Source organism: Ischnura elegans, chromosome 3 (assembly GCF_921293095.1).
Source record: "Ischnura elegans chromosome 3, ioIscEleg1.1, whole genome shotgun sequence".
In the NCBI taxonomy this organism is placed as follows: domain Eukaryota; kingdom Metazoa; phylum Arthropoda; class Insecta; order Odonata; family Coenagrionidae; genus Ischnura; species Ischnura elegans.
Genome location: NC_060248.1, coordinates 24,356,510 through 24,376,211, shown reverse-complemented (window position 1 = coordinate 24,376,211; position 19,702 = coordinate 24,356,510). Strand labels below are relative to the sequence as shown.

The following is a 19,702-nucleotide window of genomic DNA, read 5'->3' as shown; positions in this document are numbered from 1 at the left end:
TTCTCATTTTCTTTGCTGCAGTAATGAGAATGGCTGGTAAACGTTTTAAGTCAGATACCGAGAATGATCGATTGTATTATTATGATTGTTTCTAGCAATTAGAGGTGATTTCTCACTGCTCAAACTTCTATTCTTTTGATTAATTAAATTTTACTTTGCATTTGCATGTTTTTTCGTCATGTCAATCAGTCGTTGCCTCTAACTTTTTTCATAAAATCTCACAATCTATAGCCCCAGCAACAAATTTAAACTTACTTAAGTTTATAAGCTCATTGTTATTAGTGAAAGACTTCTCTCCTTTGTTATTTTATTTCTCCTTATATGTTAGTATTTTCAACTATGGAATTGTGATTCATTGTAAACTATCCACTGATATCAAATATTTTTATTTCCAGCGTCTGCTGTTATGTACAGTATTATTGATGGCAATACCTTTGATGCCTTTGCAATTGAAAAGATGACGGGAAAAATCCGAGTGAATAAGCCTCTGGATTATGAAAATACAACCAGTGTAAGAATTCTATATAAAGCAATTACGTACGCTTTTAGAGCTTATTTTCTCGATGTGATTCTCACTATTAAATTCTTTCCTTTTTTAGTATATTTTGACCGTGAGGGCATTTGATGGACTTTTCTCTGATGAAGCAAAAGTAGAAATTCGTATCGAGAACGTAAATGACAACCGACCAGTGTTCCTCCCATACGAGAAAAATGTAACCATTGAGGAAGAGAAATTAGTGAATGGTTGTATAGCGAATGTAAGTGATATTTTATGAATTTCTTATATGTTTTCTTATTTAACTAACCGATATTTTTCTCAAAATTATCCTTTTACTTCTTTCTGCAGCTCAAGGCATATGATCCAGATATTCAGGACAGAAGTGCTCCTCAACATATAGTGTACTTTGTTGTCAAAGAAGATCAGCAGAAACTTTTAACCATTAATAATGAAGGATGCCTGTCACTCATTAAGGTAAGGTTATTACATTATAACTTAGTCAGTCCCCCATTTCTTTCTCTGCGGGTCAAGTAAATTTATCTACAATCGCGTTAAAATGGCATTTCTCGTGATATTTGCGTATATTGAAAATTACATTGTTTCTTTTCAGCCTTTGGATCGAGATCCCCCCGGATATCCGATTTGGCAAGTTTTAATCTCTGCCAAGGATGAGGATGGTGGACCTACGAGTCAAGGTGAAAGTACAGAAGTCGTCATCACCCTGATTGATATCAATGACAACGCTCCGTTTCTCAGCATGGTAAGGCCACCGACCTGCAGCTCCACATGAATCGGTTAACGATTTCAAAAATAAAAATCTTCCGCTAAGCCAATGAAATTTAGATTTTTGTGCTGGGAGAGTGAGTGTCTTTAATATCATGGTTAAAAGTCAAGAGAATTTTAGTGGATATTCTACACCTTAATTTTTGACATGCTGTAATTTCTTTGAAAGTATTGGTTATTTCCTTGATTTTTAACGAATTAAGTTGATATATAAATGATATTTAAAAATTGCTTATTACTTATAGCCGAGTCAAAAACACCATCCACATAATATCCTTATTTGTCCGTGGATAATTCTGTGACTGGATCTGTTTTCGTCTTGCAGGACATGCCGGTTGTGTGGAATGAGAATGTGGAGCCAGGCAAAATAACGGAGTTGATTGCCCGTGACAACGACTCGGAGGAGAACGGTGCCCCATTTACTTTCTCGCTGGATGCTGCCAATGAGGACATTCGGAATAAGTTCTCCATCATAGGTATCAATTTACTTTCTAATAATGTTATTATGTAATAAATATTTATCCCAGATTCATTCAATGAGGTTCGCTCGGAATATAAGCAATTTATGCCCTGGAATTAGATAGCCGTGCGGGAAGAAACTCCCGTTTGAGATCACCGACTCAAAAATTACCATAGGAATACAGAATATAAAGAAAAAAACTGTGGCTGTGTGAAGAGGTAGTGATATGAAGTCGGTGTATGTGGTGTATAACTAGAACGGATACCTATTGCATACAAAAAGTGACACAATAACAAACATTTTTTTAACTTGATAGTCTCCTTAATTACATCTTCATATCAGTTATAATATTTACATTGAGTGCAATAATTTGAAGGAAAATAAATATCTAGTTCGGTTGGAAAAAATCAAAGTAGCTCGGAAACAACTGTTACTTTAATTTATTTTGCGATGAAGGCTTGGATTAAGCAAGGTAAGGTAACCGAGATATAAACTACTGTTAATTTAAGCGTGAGCAGATTATCCTCGGTCATCCGGTGGGTTTCCTCCATCAAATCGCGGATCTTCGCGGATCGAAGTTGAAGGTATCATGGGGAATATTTCATGTTGCCTGGTAATCATATGAGACAAAATAACATATTTATTCCAAACTGTGAGAAAATTCCAGAGGGAAAAAAAAATCATTCGCCTTGATTGGGATTCGAACCCGGATCCCCCATGGTAATGGCGAATGGTTTTGTTATGAGGAACTTTTGCATAATTTATGCGTTGCGGGTAAATCCTTAAAGTTATCACTGTGGCTTGTCCCGGTATGCCTAAATCTTTATTTCACTCTACGTTCAGGGATGGTATAACAAAACATTGGGTCAAGAGGTCTTCGGCCTTTCTCTTTCAAAACGCCCCTCGTCGGCCCGTAGAATGCGTTCTTCATCTTTCCAAAACTCGTATGTTGATTGTGTTTTAGTGCTGTCTTATCATTTATATTTAGAACCAATATTTTCACCCGTCTTTACATAAGATCACTGCACAACTTTTCAATTTTTTTTATCACAAATGTTACCTTCCTTTTTTCTCTGTAGAATCAGCCAATGGATCTACTTCTTTTTCATCAAGAGTGAGTTTTGATCGAGAGGAGACCAAGTATTACCTCATACCAATCACCATAAGGGACAGTGGCCTTCCCCCTATGACGGGAACTAGCACGCTGACTTTAGTCATCGGAGATGAGAATGATAACGCGATGCAATCAGGATCCTCATCTGTGTTTGTTTACAACTATAAGGTAGGTTTAAATTGCATGTGCTTAATGCGAGATAGATTTCGCAAAAATGTTAATCTCTTTCGTATTTTTCTTCGTTTTTAATCCAATTCCTGCCTTCGCTTCCAGGGTGAGGCGCCCGACACAAATGTTGGTCGTGTTTATGTGGAAGATCCTGATGACTGGGACTTGCCGGACAAAACCTTTGTGTGGTCTGGCATGGGCAACCATCCCAACTTCAATCTGGATCACAACACCGGCACTATCACCATGCTTGCTGGAACACCAAATGGCACCTATTACCTCGAGTTTCTGGTAATCTTGACTATAAGTTTATTAGACCCGCGCCTTTCGATTTTTTATTCAATCTCTGTAAAGTGCCAAATCCTAATGTATTTGGAAGGCCCAAACAGCTTGTATCTCTCGCGCTTAAATTTGTCCGTGTCTTTAATGGCAAGAAAATGGGTGAAGTATTGCATAGGCCTTTTTAATTCAAGGTCATATATCGATGGCTAAGTTCTAACAACACGTATCTCAAATTCGGCCGGTTTGGGACAGGTATCTTAATCATATTGTAATAGCATTAAGAAAATAAAATACAAGCGAAAAAACAACTTTGTTTGAAAATGAATGCATCTTTTTCAGTTCTATGAACTTTTGGTTTTAATTTCAGTGTACAAGTAAAAAAATCGTCTTTTTGCTCTCCTGACAAGTTGCAGTTTTTGAGATACGTGTTGTTAGGACTTAGCCATCGATATGTGGAAAGTCAAAAAATGATTTTTTCATCACTTAGAGCGTTGGTTCTATCAAACATAGAAGTCAGCGTTAATCGAGACAGAGATTTTTCAAACTAATTTACGTAAACATGCCTTAATTGGTAGAATACATTTGTAACAACAGCCTTTGTTGCAATATCAAATGAATCTAAGAAATGTTTGCTTTTTTTTGTATTTCGTTTTGAAGATCGAAGTCTTTAAATCTTCTTTTACCCATTGGTATCATAATTCTTTGTATTTTTTTCTCATGACATATATTTATAATTCTGTAATTTCTCTACAGGTAACTGAACGATCTTCACACTTTCCTACGCATTCTGTGAATGCCTATGTTAATGTTACGGTAAAGGAGATACCCGAAATAGCCGTTGATCGATCAGGATCTATTCGGTTATCGGGAATCACACAGGAAGAGTTCGTGGCTCCTATTAATGTAAGCATAATGGGTGAGAAATTCTGTACAAAATTGTTGATCACTACCGATCATAAGACAAATAATTGCAGGAAGCATGAAATTTTGCGAAGATTTGCGTTAAATTTCAAATGTCACCTTATCACTTCATTAAGAATTTCATCACAGTTGTTTAATTGATATGTATGTAGTTAAGGTCAATTAACCTTTCCAGTCAGATTTTTTTTATCAAAATTATTCATTTTGCTACTTAACCTAAATTATTTTGTCGTGCACACCTTCGCCAAAAAGATTGGCTATTTTTTGCGAAGTAAATTTTATGGTCCAAATTATATGTCCAAAATTATGGACAAGTATGCACTTGGAGAGGTTGAAATCCTCTAAAACCCATGTCTATTTTAATGGACACTTTGGCCAAAAGTGTTAAAAACCCCCATTGGATCCTGACGCAATATTTTGTGATACCATCCCTGAACGTAGTGCGGAGTAAATATGTCCTTTTGTCTCATTTTCAGGGTGTCAGCAAGAAAGACATTCTTCAAAGCAAGCTGGCGACCATTTTCAACGTGAGCCGCAATAACGTGGACGTGTTCACGGTTTTGCACTCGCTGCATCATCCGCTGCCGCCCTCGCACTACTTCCACTCGCCGAGCGACCCACCCGTGCTCCTCGACGTCCGATTCTCGGCCCACGGATCGCCTTATTATCATGCCGAGAAGGTCAACAGCATGACATCCAACCATTTGCCAGAGGTAGGAAATTCGTCCCTTTCCTTATGCGTTTCTCTGGAAAAAATGACATATCGTATTAGAGGAGACAGAAGATTTGGATGGAGGGAGTACTGAGCGGGAAGGGGATGTTTAAGTCCGCGTTGAAGGGCAGAATTTTTGGTAAGCTAGGAAGGGGAAGGAAGATAATGGAATTTATAGATACATATTAAATTGAAAGGGAGTAGGCCTTACAGTGAATTGAAGAAGGCAGTGCTGGAAGGAAAGGGAGGCTCCCAGATCGCTTCTTTAGTACTCCATGGAAGCCTACCTTAATCGGTAGAATACTATGATAACAATTAAATGTGCATATTAAATGCATTTAATAATACATATACGTGTAAATAACTGGGATTCATTGCGAGATGGGTCCAATTTTGGCAGACTGAGCTTACAAAATTCTCCATATAAACGTACCTCAACCATTAGAATTCTCTTAATTATAATAGTTTTCAATGTGTGTAGGGTAGAAATAATGACCTCTATGCTACCGATAATACCGAGAAATGGATATCGAGAGAAAAATCTCTGAATTATACTTCTCAAAGGTTGGTGTTCCCTTTCGTTAGAAACATCAATTCTGCTGTCGCTAGTGGTAGTTCATGTCGCCTTAGTGACAGCGCGATAAATTCTTCCATCCTGCCCCTCTTATCCCATCCTTAGAGGCGCCGTCGAGCTCATTATCGCGTTGGCAACTCCTGCCTCTTTTCCTCCTTCCCTTCTCAGGGTAGTCCAGTCTAATACGCCTAGCCTTCAGGTGGTAGTAGCAAAAGTGCTGAAAAAATTTATTTGGGCTCAGTTGCGCTTTCAAAGTACTCTGTGAAAAAGGAGTGGGGAGGATTACGATTGCAATAACTTGAAATATTGCTACTTTACATGATGCAATCGTTATCAATATTTTCTCAAACGGGGAATACTGACATGCAAGCCAGAATGTAAATATTTATTTTATCCCACTACATAAAATAATAATTAAAGTGTATGATTTATGCACTTTAGCCATAAATTAATGAGTTCTATCAAAATTTACCCCTTTGATGATGTAGCTGGATCAAGTTTCGATCAGCGCGCGTGGAATTCAAAATTTCACTTTTGATGTCTAAAATTATTAAAAGGATTACTCTTACGACCTTCGGGTAGTTAACAAGTAAATATTAAAAAACGTATCTATTACAAGTCAAAATTACCAAAGATGTAATCGTTAACAGTGACTTCATTACTTTTACTTCGTTACTTCTCATCACTTTTGTTAAGGGTTTTATTCTCGCGGGATCCCTGCTGGAGCACTATGTTGTTTTTCATGCCATTATGATGTGATGAATAAGGATAATAATTGAGTGAAAAGGTACTGAGATAGTAAATTTTGGTTTCGGCACAGTCTAAAACTAGCCCATATTTTTTCTCTGTGGACGATAGCGGCGTGTTATTGTCTGAGTCTGCATATTGCATTTTTTATGTTTTTTTTATAAATTGTGGCTTGTATTGTGCATGAAGTGTGTGAAGTTGCGAGGAATGGGTCGGTATACATTTTTTAAATTATAAATTAAATGTTAGTATTGAAGTTCTATGTTGCCCTAAGAAGAAGGCCAGCGGGGGGTAGCTTTAGTACTAAACGGGAAGATGGGTAAGCGTGTGGTAGGTATAGACCAGGTAAGCGATAGGATTCTGGTGGTAGAAATTGAGGCGCGGCCCACCAACCTTGTGGTGGTCCAAGTTTACATGCCCACTAGCAATCATAGGGAGGAAGAAGTAGATGAGGTGTATGAACAGCTCGAGGAAATAATTAGAGACACACCGGGTACGAAAAATCTGGTAGTAATGGGGGACTGGAACGCCTCAGTCGGGGAAGGCAGGGATGGAAACGAAATAGGAGATTTTGGTCTAGGAAAACGGAACGACAGGGGAGAGAAAGCAGCAGAATTTTGTAGGAGAAACAAATTATTCATCACAAACACGTGGTTCAATCATCATAAAGGGCGAAGGTACACGTGGAAAAGTCCAGGGGATGCGGGGAGATATCAAATAGACTACATTATGGTAAGACAGAGGTTTAGGAACAGTGTGAAAAACTCGCGCAGCTTCCCTGCAGCGGATGCGGATTCGGACCACAATCTAGTGCTCATGAAATGCAACGTAAGATTCAAAAGACTTATAAGAGTAGGAAGACGAAGAAATGGAACGTAGAAGCCCTGAAAGGGAGCATGAGGAGAGAATATCAGGAACTAGTGGACATTAGTATGCGGGACATTGACAGCACCAAGACTGTCGAGGAAAGATGGGATAATATTAAAACGGGAATAGTCAAAGCGGCGGAGAAGTCAATTGGCTACGTGGACAGTAGAAGGATAAAGAAGCCGTGGATAACGGAGGCAATGGTAAAAGAAATGGAGGAGAGAAGGAAGTGGAAGAACGTGGACACAGAACAGGGCAAAAGAATGTATAGGGAATTGAATAATCGATTACGACGTGAAACTAAGAGGGCAAGGGAGGCTTGGTGGAAAACACAATGTGAGGAAATGGAAAAGTTCCAGAAGGATGGAGAAGTAGGCGCGTTGTACGCCAAAGTTAAGTCGCTATCGGGCGGCAAAAGAGGACAAACCATGTCTAAAATTAAGGCTAAGGATGGGAGGATGCTAACCGAGCGAGCAGAGGTACAGGGTAGGTGGAAGGAATACGTGGAGGACCTGTATGACGGAATGAACAGACCAGAGAGATTGACTCTAGAGGAGGAAAGTGCAGTGGAGGAGGACAATCTTGGGCCGGGGATATTAGATTCAGAAATAGAGAGAGCACTTCGTGATATGAAGGCTAGGAAAGCAGTAGGCGTGGACAATATCCCGTGTGAGCTTCTGAAGAATCTAGGGAAGGAAGGTAAGAATAGGTTTTTCGAACTAGTGCGCAGGATTTACGAGGAGGGATATTGGCCGGAAGATTTCGTGAAGACGGTTTTAATTCCGCTTCCGAAGAAGAAGAAAGCTGTGGAATGCGGAGATTATAGGACTATCAGCCTAATATCGCATGCGGCGAAAGTAGTACTGAGGATATTGAACAGACGAATGGAGGCGAGGGCAAACAAATATTTGGGCGAAGATCAGTTTGGTTTCAGAAAAGGGAAGTCAACTCGTGATGCAATAGCAATAATGAGGTCCCTCGTGGAGAGGAGGCTAGAATATGACCAGGACGTATATGCGTGTTTCGTGGATTTTGAGAAAGCGTTTGATAGGGTGAACTGGGTGAAGCTAATGGATATTCTCTAGAGAATGGGTGTAGATTGGAGGGATAGACGACTGATTCGTAATCTGTATATGGCCCAGACTGCGCAAGTGAGGATAGCGGACGGAGAATCTGGGTGGGCAAGCATTGGCCGAGGTGTGAGGCAAGGCTGTCCTCTATCGCCGCTGCTCTTTAACGTGTACGCTGAAGAGATGGTAAGGGAAGCGTGGGATGAGTTAGAAGCTGGGATAAAAGTGGGAGGAATGATGTTCAAATCAGTGAGATTCGCGGATGACCAAGCGTTGATCAGTCAGTCAGCGAGGGGGCTTCAGGCTCTAGTGGATGCGTTATACGAACGTTGCGAGGAGTATGGGATGAGGATTAATCACAAGAAAACTAAGGTTATGCTGTTTTGTAAAGCATCACGAGCAAGGAATGTGAGACTCAAGATAAAGGTGGGTGGTGAAAAACTTGAGCAGGTGGAGCAATTCAACTATTTAGGCAGTACGTTAGAGGAAAACGGATACAGTAGTAAGGACATCAGGAAGAGAATAGCATTAGCGAAGGAGGCGTTCATGAACAGGAAGGAGCTTCTGAGAGGATCGTTGTGTAAGAGTTTAAAGAAAAGGCTGGTGAAGAGTTTGATTTGGAGTGTAGCTCTCTACGGTGCGGAAACGTGGACACTGAGGAAAGAAGACGAGAGAAGATTGGAGGCATTTGAGATGTGGGTATGGAGAAGAATGGAGAGGGTGAAATGGACGGAGAGGAAAAGGAACGACGAAGTGCTGGATATGGTTGGCGAGGAGAGGCAGCTTTTAGATGAGATGCGCAGGAGACAGAAGGTATGGATGGAGTTAGTGCTTAGTGGTGAGGGGATGCTGAAAATGGTGTTGGAGGGTAGAATGTTGGGTAAACGAGGGAGGGGAAGGAAAAGAATAGGTTTTTTAGATAGATTGAAAGAGAGTAGGCCTTACAGTGAATTAAAGAAGGCAGTGCTGGAAGGAAAGGGAGGCTCCCAGATTGCTTCTCGAATACTCCATGGAAACCTACCTTAATCGGTAGAATACTATAATAAATAATGTTGCCCTACTAACGTATTAAAGGGAAGCTAGCCACTACCTATGCCCCTAGTTTAAATTGCTACTGCACATTATTTATTGTCAATATTCATTGAATTTCACGAATCTTTATAAAATTTTGATTGCAAGTATTATTGAGATTTATTTCTGAATGACACCTAAATGTATGCTTACATTTTTTTTTAAACCCGTGATAGAGTACACTAGCTAATACATTGCGTTTACATTTTCTCTTCAGTTTAGTTGAAAGCTCAAATTATTTAGTATATAGATATGATGTGTTGATGTATTTGAACAGGTATGGAATCTGATCTCAGGTTTCTATCCTTTAGTTTATGCTGCTAGGCATTAACGTTATGTGACTTTGCGTGAGGACTAATAAGAAAAAAAATTCTTTTCAGCTGGAGAAAGCCTTGGGGGTAGAGATTCAAATGGTGAACATTGACGAGTGTATTGTTGAGAAGGCATCTTGCGAGGCGAGTTGCGTCAACTTTCTGAATAAGAGCTCGGAGCCTTGGGCGGTGTACACCAACTTGACGTCTTTTGTTGGTGTGAATGCTGTTGTGGATCCGTTGTGTACCTGCTTGCCTTCTCATCCCGAAGTGATATGCTTAAACGGAGGAACTCCTGTTGGCCATGGGTAAGACCTTTTGCTTAACTCTCCATCTCACAAGTGCTGACCCCTCGGTATAGCAACAAATTAGTGTCTTTATCAAGGTTGATAGAGCGCGGAAGTCTAGTTTGTTGTGCGCTAATTTGCCTATCGAAGGGTCCCAGGTTCAAATCTCAGGTTAAGCTTTTTTGAAGAAGATGATTATCTCTTGTTCTTCCTTGTCCATTGGATTTTGATGGGCTGGTCAGTGGAAAGAGGGATGGGTTTTTGGGTTGAAGGGGTATGGGTGGACTCCTCTTCAAACAGTTTGTACAAGAGAACTCATTGAATTTTCGGTTGGATTATATTATACAGGGTAAAGATAAACTATGGCTCGGAATTTTAACCCTGTTACAGTTGATGTCAGTAGCAACCAAAATGAACGATGATGTTTAGGTCGAAAACGCATCATTAGTAAGCTACAGAAACTTTGAGCGTAGCGCTCCGATTGGCCGCGAGTTTGCCCTGTTGCCTGAAGCCGTGGATACAACGCGTTCTCCGGCAGGCAAAGCAATCAAAGTCATGAGTTGCCTTGCCTGAAAGATTGTGTAGCTTTAAAAAAATGTGCGTTTTCGACCTGAACATCATCAGTAATTTTAGTTCCTACTGGAATCAGCTATCCAGGGTTTCAATTTTGTGAGACAATTTTTCTCCACCTTGTATATACTCTAATTGTAAGTACCCTGAAAACCTCGAGGTGATTGCTTAAGTTTTAATGTGCAATCCGTCGTATTAAAGACAAGTCGAGCGGTAGGTTTACGTCCGAATTTTCGAAACTGTTGAGTGAGGAAAATTCTCTCTCGGCTCTGACCCACTCCTGCATCCTATTTCACTTTGGCCTTGTTTGTTTCAGCTGTGAGTGCCCTGAAGGGTTCGAGGGTCCTTTCTGTGAATCCCTTGATGTCGGATTCAATGGCGATGGCTGGGCGCTGTACCCGACCCTGGAGGCGTGTGCCGACTCCCATCTCTCCCTCGAGCTGTCCACCCTTCAGGAGAGTGGGCTGGTCTTCTACGTGGGACCCGTCTCGACCACCGGCGCGGCCACTTCCCTCGGAGTGAAAGATTTCATGGCCCTGGAACTGTTCGATGGCTACCCTCGCGTTCTCATGGATTATGGGTCGGGAACTGTCAAAGTAGAGCAGAGGCAGATTAAGCTGGCGGATGGAAAGCCACATCGGATCGACATTCTATGGACGAATATGGTGAGTGCCATGCGCGCAGCTAGGAATTAAGGCTAGGGGGGGGGGGTTTAGGCGCAACTAATACCAGGGGGTCTGGGGTTTATTTAATACCCGCCAGGGTAAGCGGGAGGTGCGGGTGCACGGTGCGGGCGGGCGGTTTAGCACGAGAAAGTGTGCTCTCTACGCATTCGTTGTGCTAGTCTCACTAAACTGTTTTATGTTATTTCTCGCTGGATAAATTTACATGAATAGTTAAACGGGATACAACATATTCAATGCCCCTATCGGGCTACGAAATTAATAGTTTGACGCTGTCACCAGGCAGTAGCCTACTTGCAGCAATATGTATAATAATAATTATAAATGTAATACGGTATATTTGCTAAATGTTAACCAGTATTTTTCACTAATCCAATTTCTGCTTTTTCAGAGCATTGAGCTGAAGGTTGATAGCTGTCAAATGAGTTCCTGTCTTAGCCTTACCACCCCTAATGGGCCAAATGAGTTCCTAAATGTTAATGGACCTCTTCAGGTAATTATTGTTTCTTAAAAATATATCTTACTTTTGGTAATTACCTTGATTCGATAATATGAATCACCTTTTTCCATTTTTCTCTCCTTCAGATTGGAGGTGTCACATTTGACATCGTGACGTTGGGTAGGACTCTTGGCTGGAATCACATCCCGGGAATAGCAAAGAGGAGCTACAGTGGCTGCGTGAGAAATCTGACAATGAACGGAAGAGTGTATGATTTAGGATTCCCCTCCTTGTCGAAAAATGCTATCCCAGGCTGTAGCCGAGGAATAGCGAAAGCAGTCTCCTTCGGAATCAATTCCAACTTCCTGGTTGCCATTCTGGTGTGCATCGCAATATTGTTAAGTAAGTATCATCGCCAAGCTTCACTCGTTACACTACTCGAGAGTTAACATGATAAAATATTTTAGGGAGGTTACTTTAGAGGGGGTGCACTGAAGATCATATCTTTAAAACATCGTTTGAAAAATATGCATTCGAGTCAATTCTCTGTGTCTCCGGAGGTCATTGAATGAAACTTGTGTTGAGAAGGAGAGGGAGAATAGTTACGATGTAATAGAGGTATGATAGTCCAACATTTCGGCGGGGTTTGACCCCGCAGTTTGTGGAAGAGCCCTAAAAACAAGCAATACAATGTGCAAGACAGTGCAGAAAGAGCTTTTATGTTAATTAAGAGTGGTGCAAACAATTTTGCTTTGAATCTCATCATACACGTCTAAAATATTTTTCATTCATGCGTAATTATTTTACCGTTACAGCTTTTGGCAATTGTTTAACTGGTAACTTTTTTCTCTCTTCTCAGTCCTGGTTTTGGCTGTGGTTGTCAATCGAAAGAAGAGAGACGATTTGCTGAAGGACAGCGATGACATTCGGGAAACGATCATCAATTACGAGGATGAGGGCGGCGGCGAAGGCGATATGACCGGGTACGACCTGAACGTGTTGAGGCTGCCGAACCAGGGCATGAATGGACTGATGAAGGGGAAGCGAGGCCCTCTGGGAGATGACGACGAAGGCTACGATGAAGATGACGACGACCCGCGAAAAGAGACTAGACCCCTCGGAAGAGGTGAGCATTCTCTTTTATTATACTTATCCAGTTTACTCCTGCGAAGACTTATTGTCTTTTCTGGCCCTATTTCTTAACTCTCACTTCGTTATTTTTTTCCAATGGCTTAGAAAAAAAATACTGATGATTATATTCGTTAATGTACAAAGGAAGTTCTGGAATATTTGGAGCTTCTCGTCTGATCAGAGAGTTTTTCATAAAGAAGTGCTTTATCTGAAATATAGTAATAGTTTTCCCGGCTTTCAGCCTTGATGAAGACCTCTCGTTCGATTTATAAATTTGGACTGTACAAATGCAAATTTAAAATGTAATAACTCAACATAAATTTCCATTTTTTTAGCTCCGGATGAGGTTCCTGATATATGTGGTTTCTTGGTGGACAAAAAGGCAGCAGTGGACAAAGACCCTGAAACCAATCCTTTCGACGATGTTCGCCATTATGCCTACGAAGGGGATGGCAATTCCACGGGCTCACTCTCGTCTTTGGCTTCTGGTAAGTCTTTTTCACCTGAATGTTATCCCTAAATTTTGCTACTTAGCTTACTTCATCCTTCCATGTGTCTTAAGTAGTTGAGGAAGTAATTAGTATTTATTTCCTTGTATTAGATTTTTAATCCCCCCGTTATGCGTGGGAAATATTTTAGTGGCATTAAAAGATATATTCTTAAAATGGTTTATGTTATTCATTATCTTTTGTTTGGTTAGTTATTGTTGTGATCTCATATCTTTAAATAATTTGTTTAAATTTTAGTCATTTTTAATATATTGTGGTTGGAATGAGGTGCTTGTGCGTCGGATCAAAATTAATTAAATTTAAGTTCCATTCCTGTCGTCTTTGTGTTGTTCTTTTCGCTTTATCTCACATGATTAGTGTGATGGTCTATAGGAGTAGTTTTCTCCAACTAGGGCATGGTTTCTCATAGTTCCGGTGTGTAATAATTTTAGTAGATGCAATGAATATATTTTTTTTTAATACCTTTCAAAACAATTCACTGAAATTGTTTCTTGAATTGCTATCGTAGTATTATATTATGTGCTGCGAAAGTGATCCATAGATAGCCTAAATGGTTTTTGAATAATTAAATGTACATATAGCATTTATTTATTGAGGAATAGGTACTTTTATTGGCAGTTTACGGAACATTTTATGCTCTATAAATTGTGGGCTCTGGGAAATATCCGGTTTGCCGTTGTGATTGTTAACCGTAATAGCTAACTGCATAGTGTTTTCCAGCGTCAAAAATATTTATGAAAAAAAGGCATATTAAGGAACTGCGCCCAATAAATAATGACAGCAATAAAGAGCGACTCAAGTGGTTAAATGGACTGAAGGGCGTTGTTATGGCAAGCGTCTTTGGCGAAGTAACAATTGCTATTACGACAAATGTGATGATTGCCTTTGTGAAGCCTTGAACCACACGTAAGCATACGGAGATCATCGGCGACGGGGTTATGAGTCGCGCAGGGCAGCCAACTTGAGGAGCCGTCGTGAGGAGGGGGAGTTGAAAGGGTGTGGGGGGACGGGGAAGGAACGGCGACGAAAGTGTGGGAGGGAGGGGGCTGGTGGGGAGAAGAGGGGGGCATCCGACGGGGAGAGGGGAAATGGAGGTGAGGCAGTTGAGATCGTTGCTCGCTGGCGGACGGACGTCTCTCGGAGAGATCGCGGAATAAAACGCGCGAAATGGATGAGCTACCATTTAATTGGAGTGTGCGACAGCTGTATAATAGATATTAGCCTGAGTTGACTGCTGCAGTAGTCCACTATTATGCTCCTCGTGTGCGTGTGGACAGCGAGTGCAAAGTACTGAGAACAGAATTGTGCCGTGATAGTGCTTCGCAGTACTGTAAACACCCACGAGTTGAGCGTAATAGTCGCCGGCTTGAGCAGTCAATTTCTACGTGTAAAGCAGGGTTAAATAGTCTAGTAATGGGATCGATGAAGTGTGCGAGGTTGCTTATGAAAAAAACTTTTCGTCGCAAAAAGAATTGGGAGAGTTTTCTTGCTAGGTGGTCTTATAGCGCTGGAGGTCCGCGTGCGACGGCAGGGTTGAGGGGTGCGTCGGGTGGGTTCGCGGAGGACGACGGCGATTGACGCCGGGGGAACGTGATGATGGAAACGAGGGTGGCGGAATCGTCGAGAGAGTCCAAAACACTGTTAGATGAATAGTGACTCGGTGACTAGGACCGAGGGGCGTTATTTAGTAGGCGTCGTTAGAGAAGTAACCGTTGCTCTTTCGACAAATGCAATTATTGCATTTAATTGTGGAATGTTGGCCTCACTGAAAAACAATTCCCTCAATGATGATAAGTGAAAAATGGGGAGCGCAACTAATTTACTTAGAAATATGCAGTGCTTGTATGAGAGTCCCCATTGTTTACTATCAATTTCTATGGAACTACTTTTAACTGACGTTGCCTTAAAAACTTATTTATGGAACTTGGGCTAGATGTGTTATTGTATCTTAAAATTATTCAGCTTGAAGTTATTAGGCCGATATTGAATTCTGGTGCATTAAGCTAACGGCGCATCACGAAAATATTTCGTCCAGGAAAGTTGCCTGTATAAACTATTCGACAACAATCAGAAGTTTACGCACTCAGTGAGTGATACAACCCGAGGTTGCTTTAGTTATAGCTCACCGTAGATTAATCATTAGGCATGTGAATTTCCCTTATTTTGCTGTGGGAAGCAGTTTCTAATAGTGTCACGCCACTTCACTCTACAAGTAACATTCGTACGAAGGCTTTGTACATTCTACATCTTCTATTGGCACAAGAGACTATGAAACTACCAGTAGGATATGTTGATTAACTTTGTTTGGGGGTCAAAATCAATGCTAGGCTGGTTTGTTTTAAATGAGGGCGTACATTGAAAATATTTATTTTAAATATACGTGAAATTGAAAAATAAATGGGGTGGTATTTTCTAATAGATGGGTATATATTACGACAACTTCAAGCAGCAAGTTGGAGTGTTTAAACGCCAAATAATTACCTCATTACGTGGAGGAAAGGGCTTGGAATACCTTGTATAACAACAAATGTATAATGATCTAAAGGAGTTCGGTTGGAGGGTGAGACTAATGTATCTTGTTAATAGTTTCGACTTTTTACGGCACTCCAACGTTGCGTCTTTCCTTTTTACGTCTGATTAACGAACATTTATGAAAATATATTCACTTCTACTATTAGTATAAAATTTTGAGAAAATTACGTACGGAAAATATAATAATTTACATTTTCACTCGAAATATACGTTTTTTTTATTTAATTTTATTTTTAAGCCTTTGTACTTCAATAGTAATGAAATTGAAGTTAAACACTATCAATGTTATTTCTGGTTTGCGCATTACGATCTTACTTCCTGAACGTTCTTAATTCCAAAACGTTCTTAAAAAGTCGCTCCTTTATCCATTTTTCGCAAATTTCATTGAAAATTATGGTGAAAATTTTGGGAATTAAATTTTCACTCTATTTTTCAAACTGAAAAATTGTAAATCAAATGTTAAATTCATTAATACAAACTGGTAATTGAATAGTAGTGATTTTGTTACAATGTAGTGGACATTCCTAGCAGGATTCAGTATATTAGGGCGCAATCACATTATTTTAAATTATGACGTGAGTACCTTGACCTTTTAGTCATACAATTGAAGTATGATCATCATACTCGAGCATTATTGTGTAATGTGATGTCTTTAATCTTATATTTCTCCTGATTTATTTATACCCGACTTCTTACAGCCGTTTAGCTGAGCCAAATGACTTTTTTAATGGTGACTTCCACCTTTGGTTTATTATTGCGCTCATGAGCATGAATGTGTACAAATCTACTCATTATATGCTGTGGAACCACAATCCACCTGACATATTTGTCGATAATGCCTTTACAAACACTCAAGAAAAAAATAATTTTCAGCACTAAAAATGTTGTCACACCTGCAAACCAATGAAAAGATTATGATTCTGATCTCCAAAAATGTGTTAATTCCTAAATAAACCAACAAAAATCAAAATAAAGCTTTAATGAATTCAACGTGATAGTTATTTACACTGGGAAAAATATTAAAATCGAAGGTAGTTCTAAATGAGGAAATAAGAACAAGTAGTCAGAATCCTGAGGGAACCTTTAAGAGCCATGACAGATAATTAAAACAAAGTATGCGCTGTTGCTCCCTGCCATGAAATTTGCGTATTGACAAGTTTATGTATTTCCAAAATTTGGAAGGAGAAAATTCTTCCTAGTTTTACTTGCATGATAATCACCTGTTGCTATTTTTCCCTGTGATGATGGTCTGGATTTTAATTTTGTTAAATTCGTGGGTAAACATTCTTTTGTCTCTGTTTCTTATGAAAACTTGAAAATAGATCTAGTTATAATAGTTTGCACCCATTGCTCTTGCATAATGTGATTTTCAAACTATTAACATGCAAAGATAAACTGACAAACTAAATTTAACCTTTACCTAGGTACAGATGAGGGAGACTTGAACTTTGACTACCTATCCAGCTTTGGACCTCGGTTCCGAAAGTTAGCAGACATGTATGGTGAACATTCCAGTGACGAGGAAGAGGATCAGTACAACCAAATGGGTTCTGAGTCATGGTGTTAAAGTATTCATTCCATCTTCATGAGCTGAGGTTAATAATTCGAAGCAATCAAAAGACAATACTTCTGTTTTAGAAAAAAATGCCAAGTGTAAATGTGTGCAGTTTGCTGTTGATTGGCTCACTGGAGTGATGTCGCACAATGGAGCGTTTAATGTTCCTGTCTCATCTCCAGTCACTTGTCGCTGCTTAACTTCCAAAGGAATAGCCTCATTGTCTCGTTTTTGAGGCAAACCTTGAGGTAACAGGGTTTTCTTGCTTGGAGTCGTGAGTAAAATGGGTACACCGACTGAGACGGATTTAACTGTTCTAGTAGAATGGGCAGATTCTCTGTTTGTACCCATCCTCCAAGCATTATTGACTCCTGTGGCATGGATACTGTGATATATATTGGAAAAGGTGAGGAGCTACGACACGAACTTATGAAAAAAATGACTTAAAAGACTTCTTTCTTCTCAAGACTGTGACAGAGTAAGAGTGGAAGTGGAGAGCTGGGCTGAGTTTTGAAAAGGTTGTACTTAATTTGGAAGTGTGAAGTTTTGAGTTGTATTTTGTGCTGGGACTCTCAACTGCTCTATTGTTTCCACTCGTTCAAGACGGCCTCTTTTTCTGACCTCCTCTCCAAGCCTGTTCCTCGTTCACAGCAGCTAGGTTTTTACGCCAAAGAAAGTTGGGGCACTTTTATAAAATGAATACATTGGAGTTGAATATTTTCTCAATGTGCTATCTTTTCAATGTTGCTGTAAAACTTAAGTGGACTTAGTGGTTGGTTGAGGTAGGAATCGGAGACTGTTTAATTTAAAAAAAGGCTTGTTACTGCTGATGAACCAATTTTATTTGTCTAGCAAAAGTTGTTGCTATGCATTGTGTATCTTACAAGGCATTTTTCATGCTTTGATATGGAATTTTTTGAAGTATAGCTTATTTTTTTAGAGGAATCAGATATTCTGGATTATTTGCTTAGTTTCCAAGAAACATTGATGCGAGTGATGAAAATTTAGTTCTTGTCTTATAGGTTTTTTTAATGACTACCATAACAGTGACTCCTAGGTCATGTTTTTTTTTTAATGCTTTTCAATGACAGGATGAAATCAATATTGTTTGATAAAGTTTTTGACATTCCTGATATGCCAGTATTATACACGACTGATTTGTGAAAAATTTTGCTATGTCAAGAGTCTGCAAGACTCAGTTAAGTACTGCCATATCTTTCATTTTTCTAAGAAAATGTTTGAATACTTGGAAAATCTTAGACTGCATTAGAGGTCTACTAATTTGAAAATTTCGGTATTTGTTTGATAATTTCAGCAAAACGGTCTTCAAAAGTAACTTGCTAAAGTAATATGAATGATGTAGTTTGAAAATCATGTACACAAAAATGTACCTCTGATATTTATTTTGATTTTTAACCCACGACTGTTTCCGTCTGGGAATTCATTTGATGGTTGTACACTAAAAGAAATGATTGACTGAAAAAGGATACTATTCATAGCCTTTTGTTTTCAATCATACTGCTCTAATGTGAACTTAGGTGGTTTTGTGGATTTGTGATTCACGTGTGTTTTTGTATGCATGTATGTGTAAACTCACTTTGTGGGTAAATGATAAAATAATTTGGAATAACTTTGCAATGAATAATCTGTTGTATGTCATGAGAATTGTTGTATTTTAAGTTTAAATATGGCATTACATATCATTGTCACTGCCACTATTATTTAAAAGATTATACTTAAATGATGTTATGCATTGAGTTATCTTGTTTTCGGTTCATATTTATGGATTTGGATCAGTGTACGATTGAAAGATGCTATCAGAGCTTTGTGCATAGCTTTTTTGTTTTAACATATTCATTTTCAAAGCGTAATGAGATGTGATGTGTGTATGCAAAATCAAATTCTTCAAGAAAATAATGAATAGGGTCCAATGAAATAAAAAAATATGTAATAACAAAATGAATGAAAAAAAGACTCAAAGAAAGAGTTTGTTGAAGTCAAAGGAAGATCTCATTTCTGGTGATTAGAGTAAATAATGCACAAAGGACAAAACGGAAAGGAGTTAGCTAAATATAATTGCGAATGAATGAAATATGTTAATGTGAAAGTTAATTTTGAAATGGTAATGCCTTTTATAATGATTATTTTGGAAGATGAGTTTTGTGTTGCCATTTCATTTCTCATCCATAAACGAATAAATGCTGGTATTTCATGGTTGTCTTTTATTATGTGAAAGTAATTTTTCTAAAGAATGTGAAATAGATTTAGAGGAAATGCCATTTCTACTGAAGTGCTACTTTTAATTTGTATATAAATATATATAAATATAAACAATGGAAAAAATTAATTTTACTTTTTTCAAGCATCCTACTTTACATTAAAATGCAAATATTTCGTGACTTCAGGTATTTCTATTG

The 19,702-nt window shown here is 39.1% G+C and overlaps 1 protein-coding gene across 3 annotated transcripts in view; it reads left to right on the top strand.

The window, feature by feature from the left end:
• Nucleotides 1-19,497, top strand: part of LOC124155558 (DE-cadherin) — a 51,858-nt gene extending 32,361 nt beyond the window's left edge. For 2 of the 3 annotated variants that reach the window (XM_046529488.1, XM_046529486.1), the window contains 16 exons: nt 396-511; nt 600-758; nt 848-973; nt 1,110-1,259; nt 1,608-1,758; nt 2,822-3,024; nt 3,130-3,315; nt 4,060-4,209; nt 4,704-4,940; nt 9,649-9,887; nt 10,753-11,101; nt 11,511-11,612; nt 11,705-11,960; nt 12,418-12,684; nt 13,025-13,177; nt 17,155-19,497. In XM_046529488.1, coding sequence (XP_046385444.1) covers nt 396-511; nt 600-758; nt 848-973; nt 1,110-1,259; nt 1,608-1,758; nt 2,822-3,024; nt 3,130-3,315; nt 4,060-4,209; nt 4,704-4,940; nt 9,649-9,887; nt 10,753-11,101; nt 11,511-11,612; nt 11,705-11,960; nt 12,418-12,684; nt 13,025-13,177; nt 17,155-17,297 — 2,987 coding nt within the window. In that variant the 3' untranslated portion in view covers nt 17,298-19,497. The remainder of the gene's footprint in view (nt 1-395; nt 512-599; nt 759-847; nt 974-1,109; nt 1,260-1,607; nt 1,759-2,821; nt 3,025-3,129; nt 3,316-4,059; nt 4,210-4,703; nt 4,941-9,648; nt 9,888-10,752; nt 11,102-11,510; nt 11,613-11,704; nt 11,961-12,417; nt 12,685-13,024; nt 13,178-17,154) is intronic. The other variant, XM_046529487.1, reaches the window with a different exon arrangement.
• The last annotated feature ends 205 nt before the right edge of the window (nt 19,498-19,702 follow it).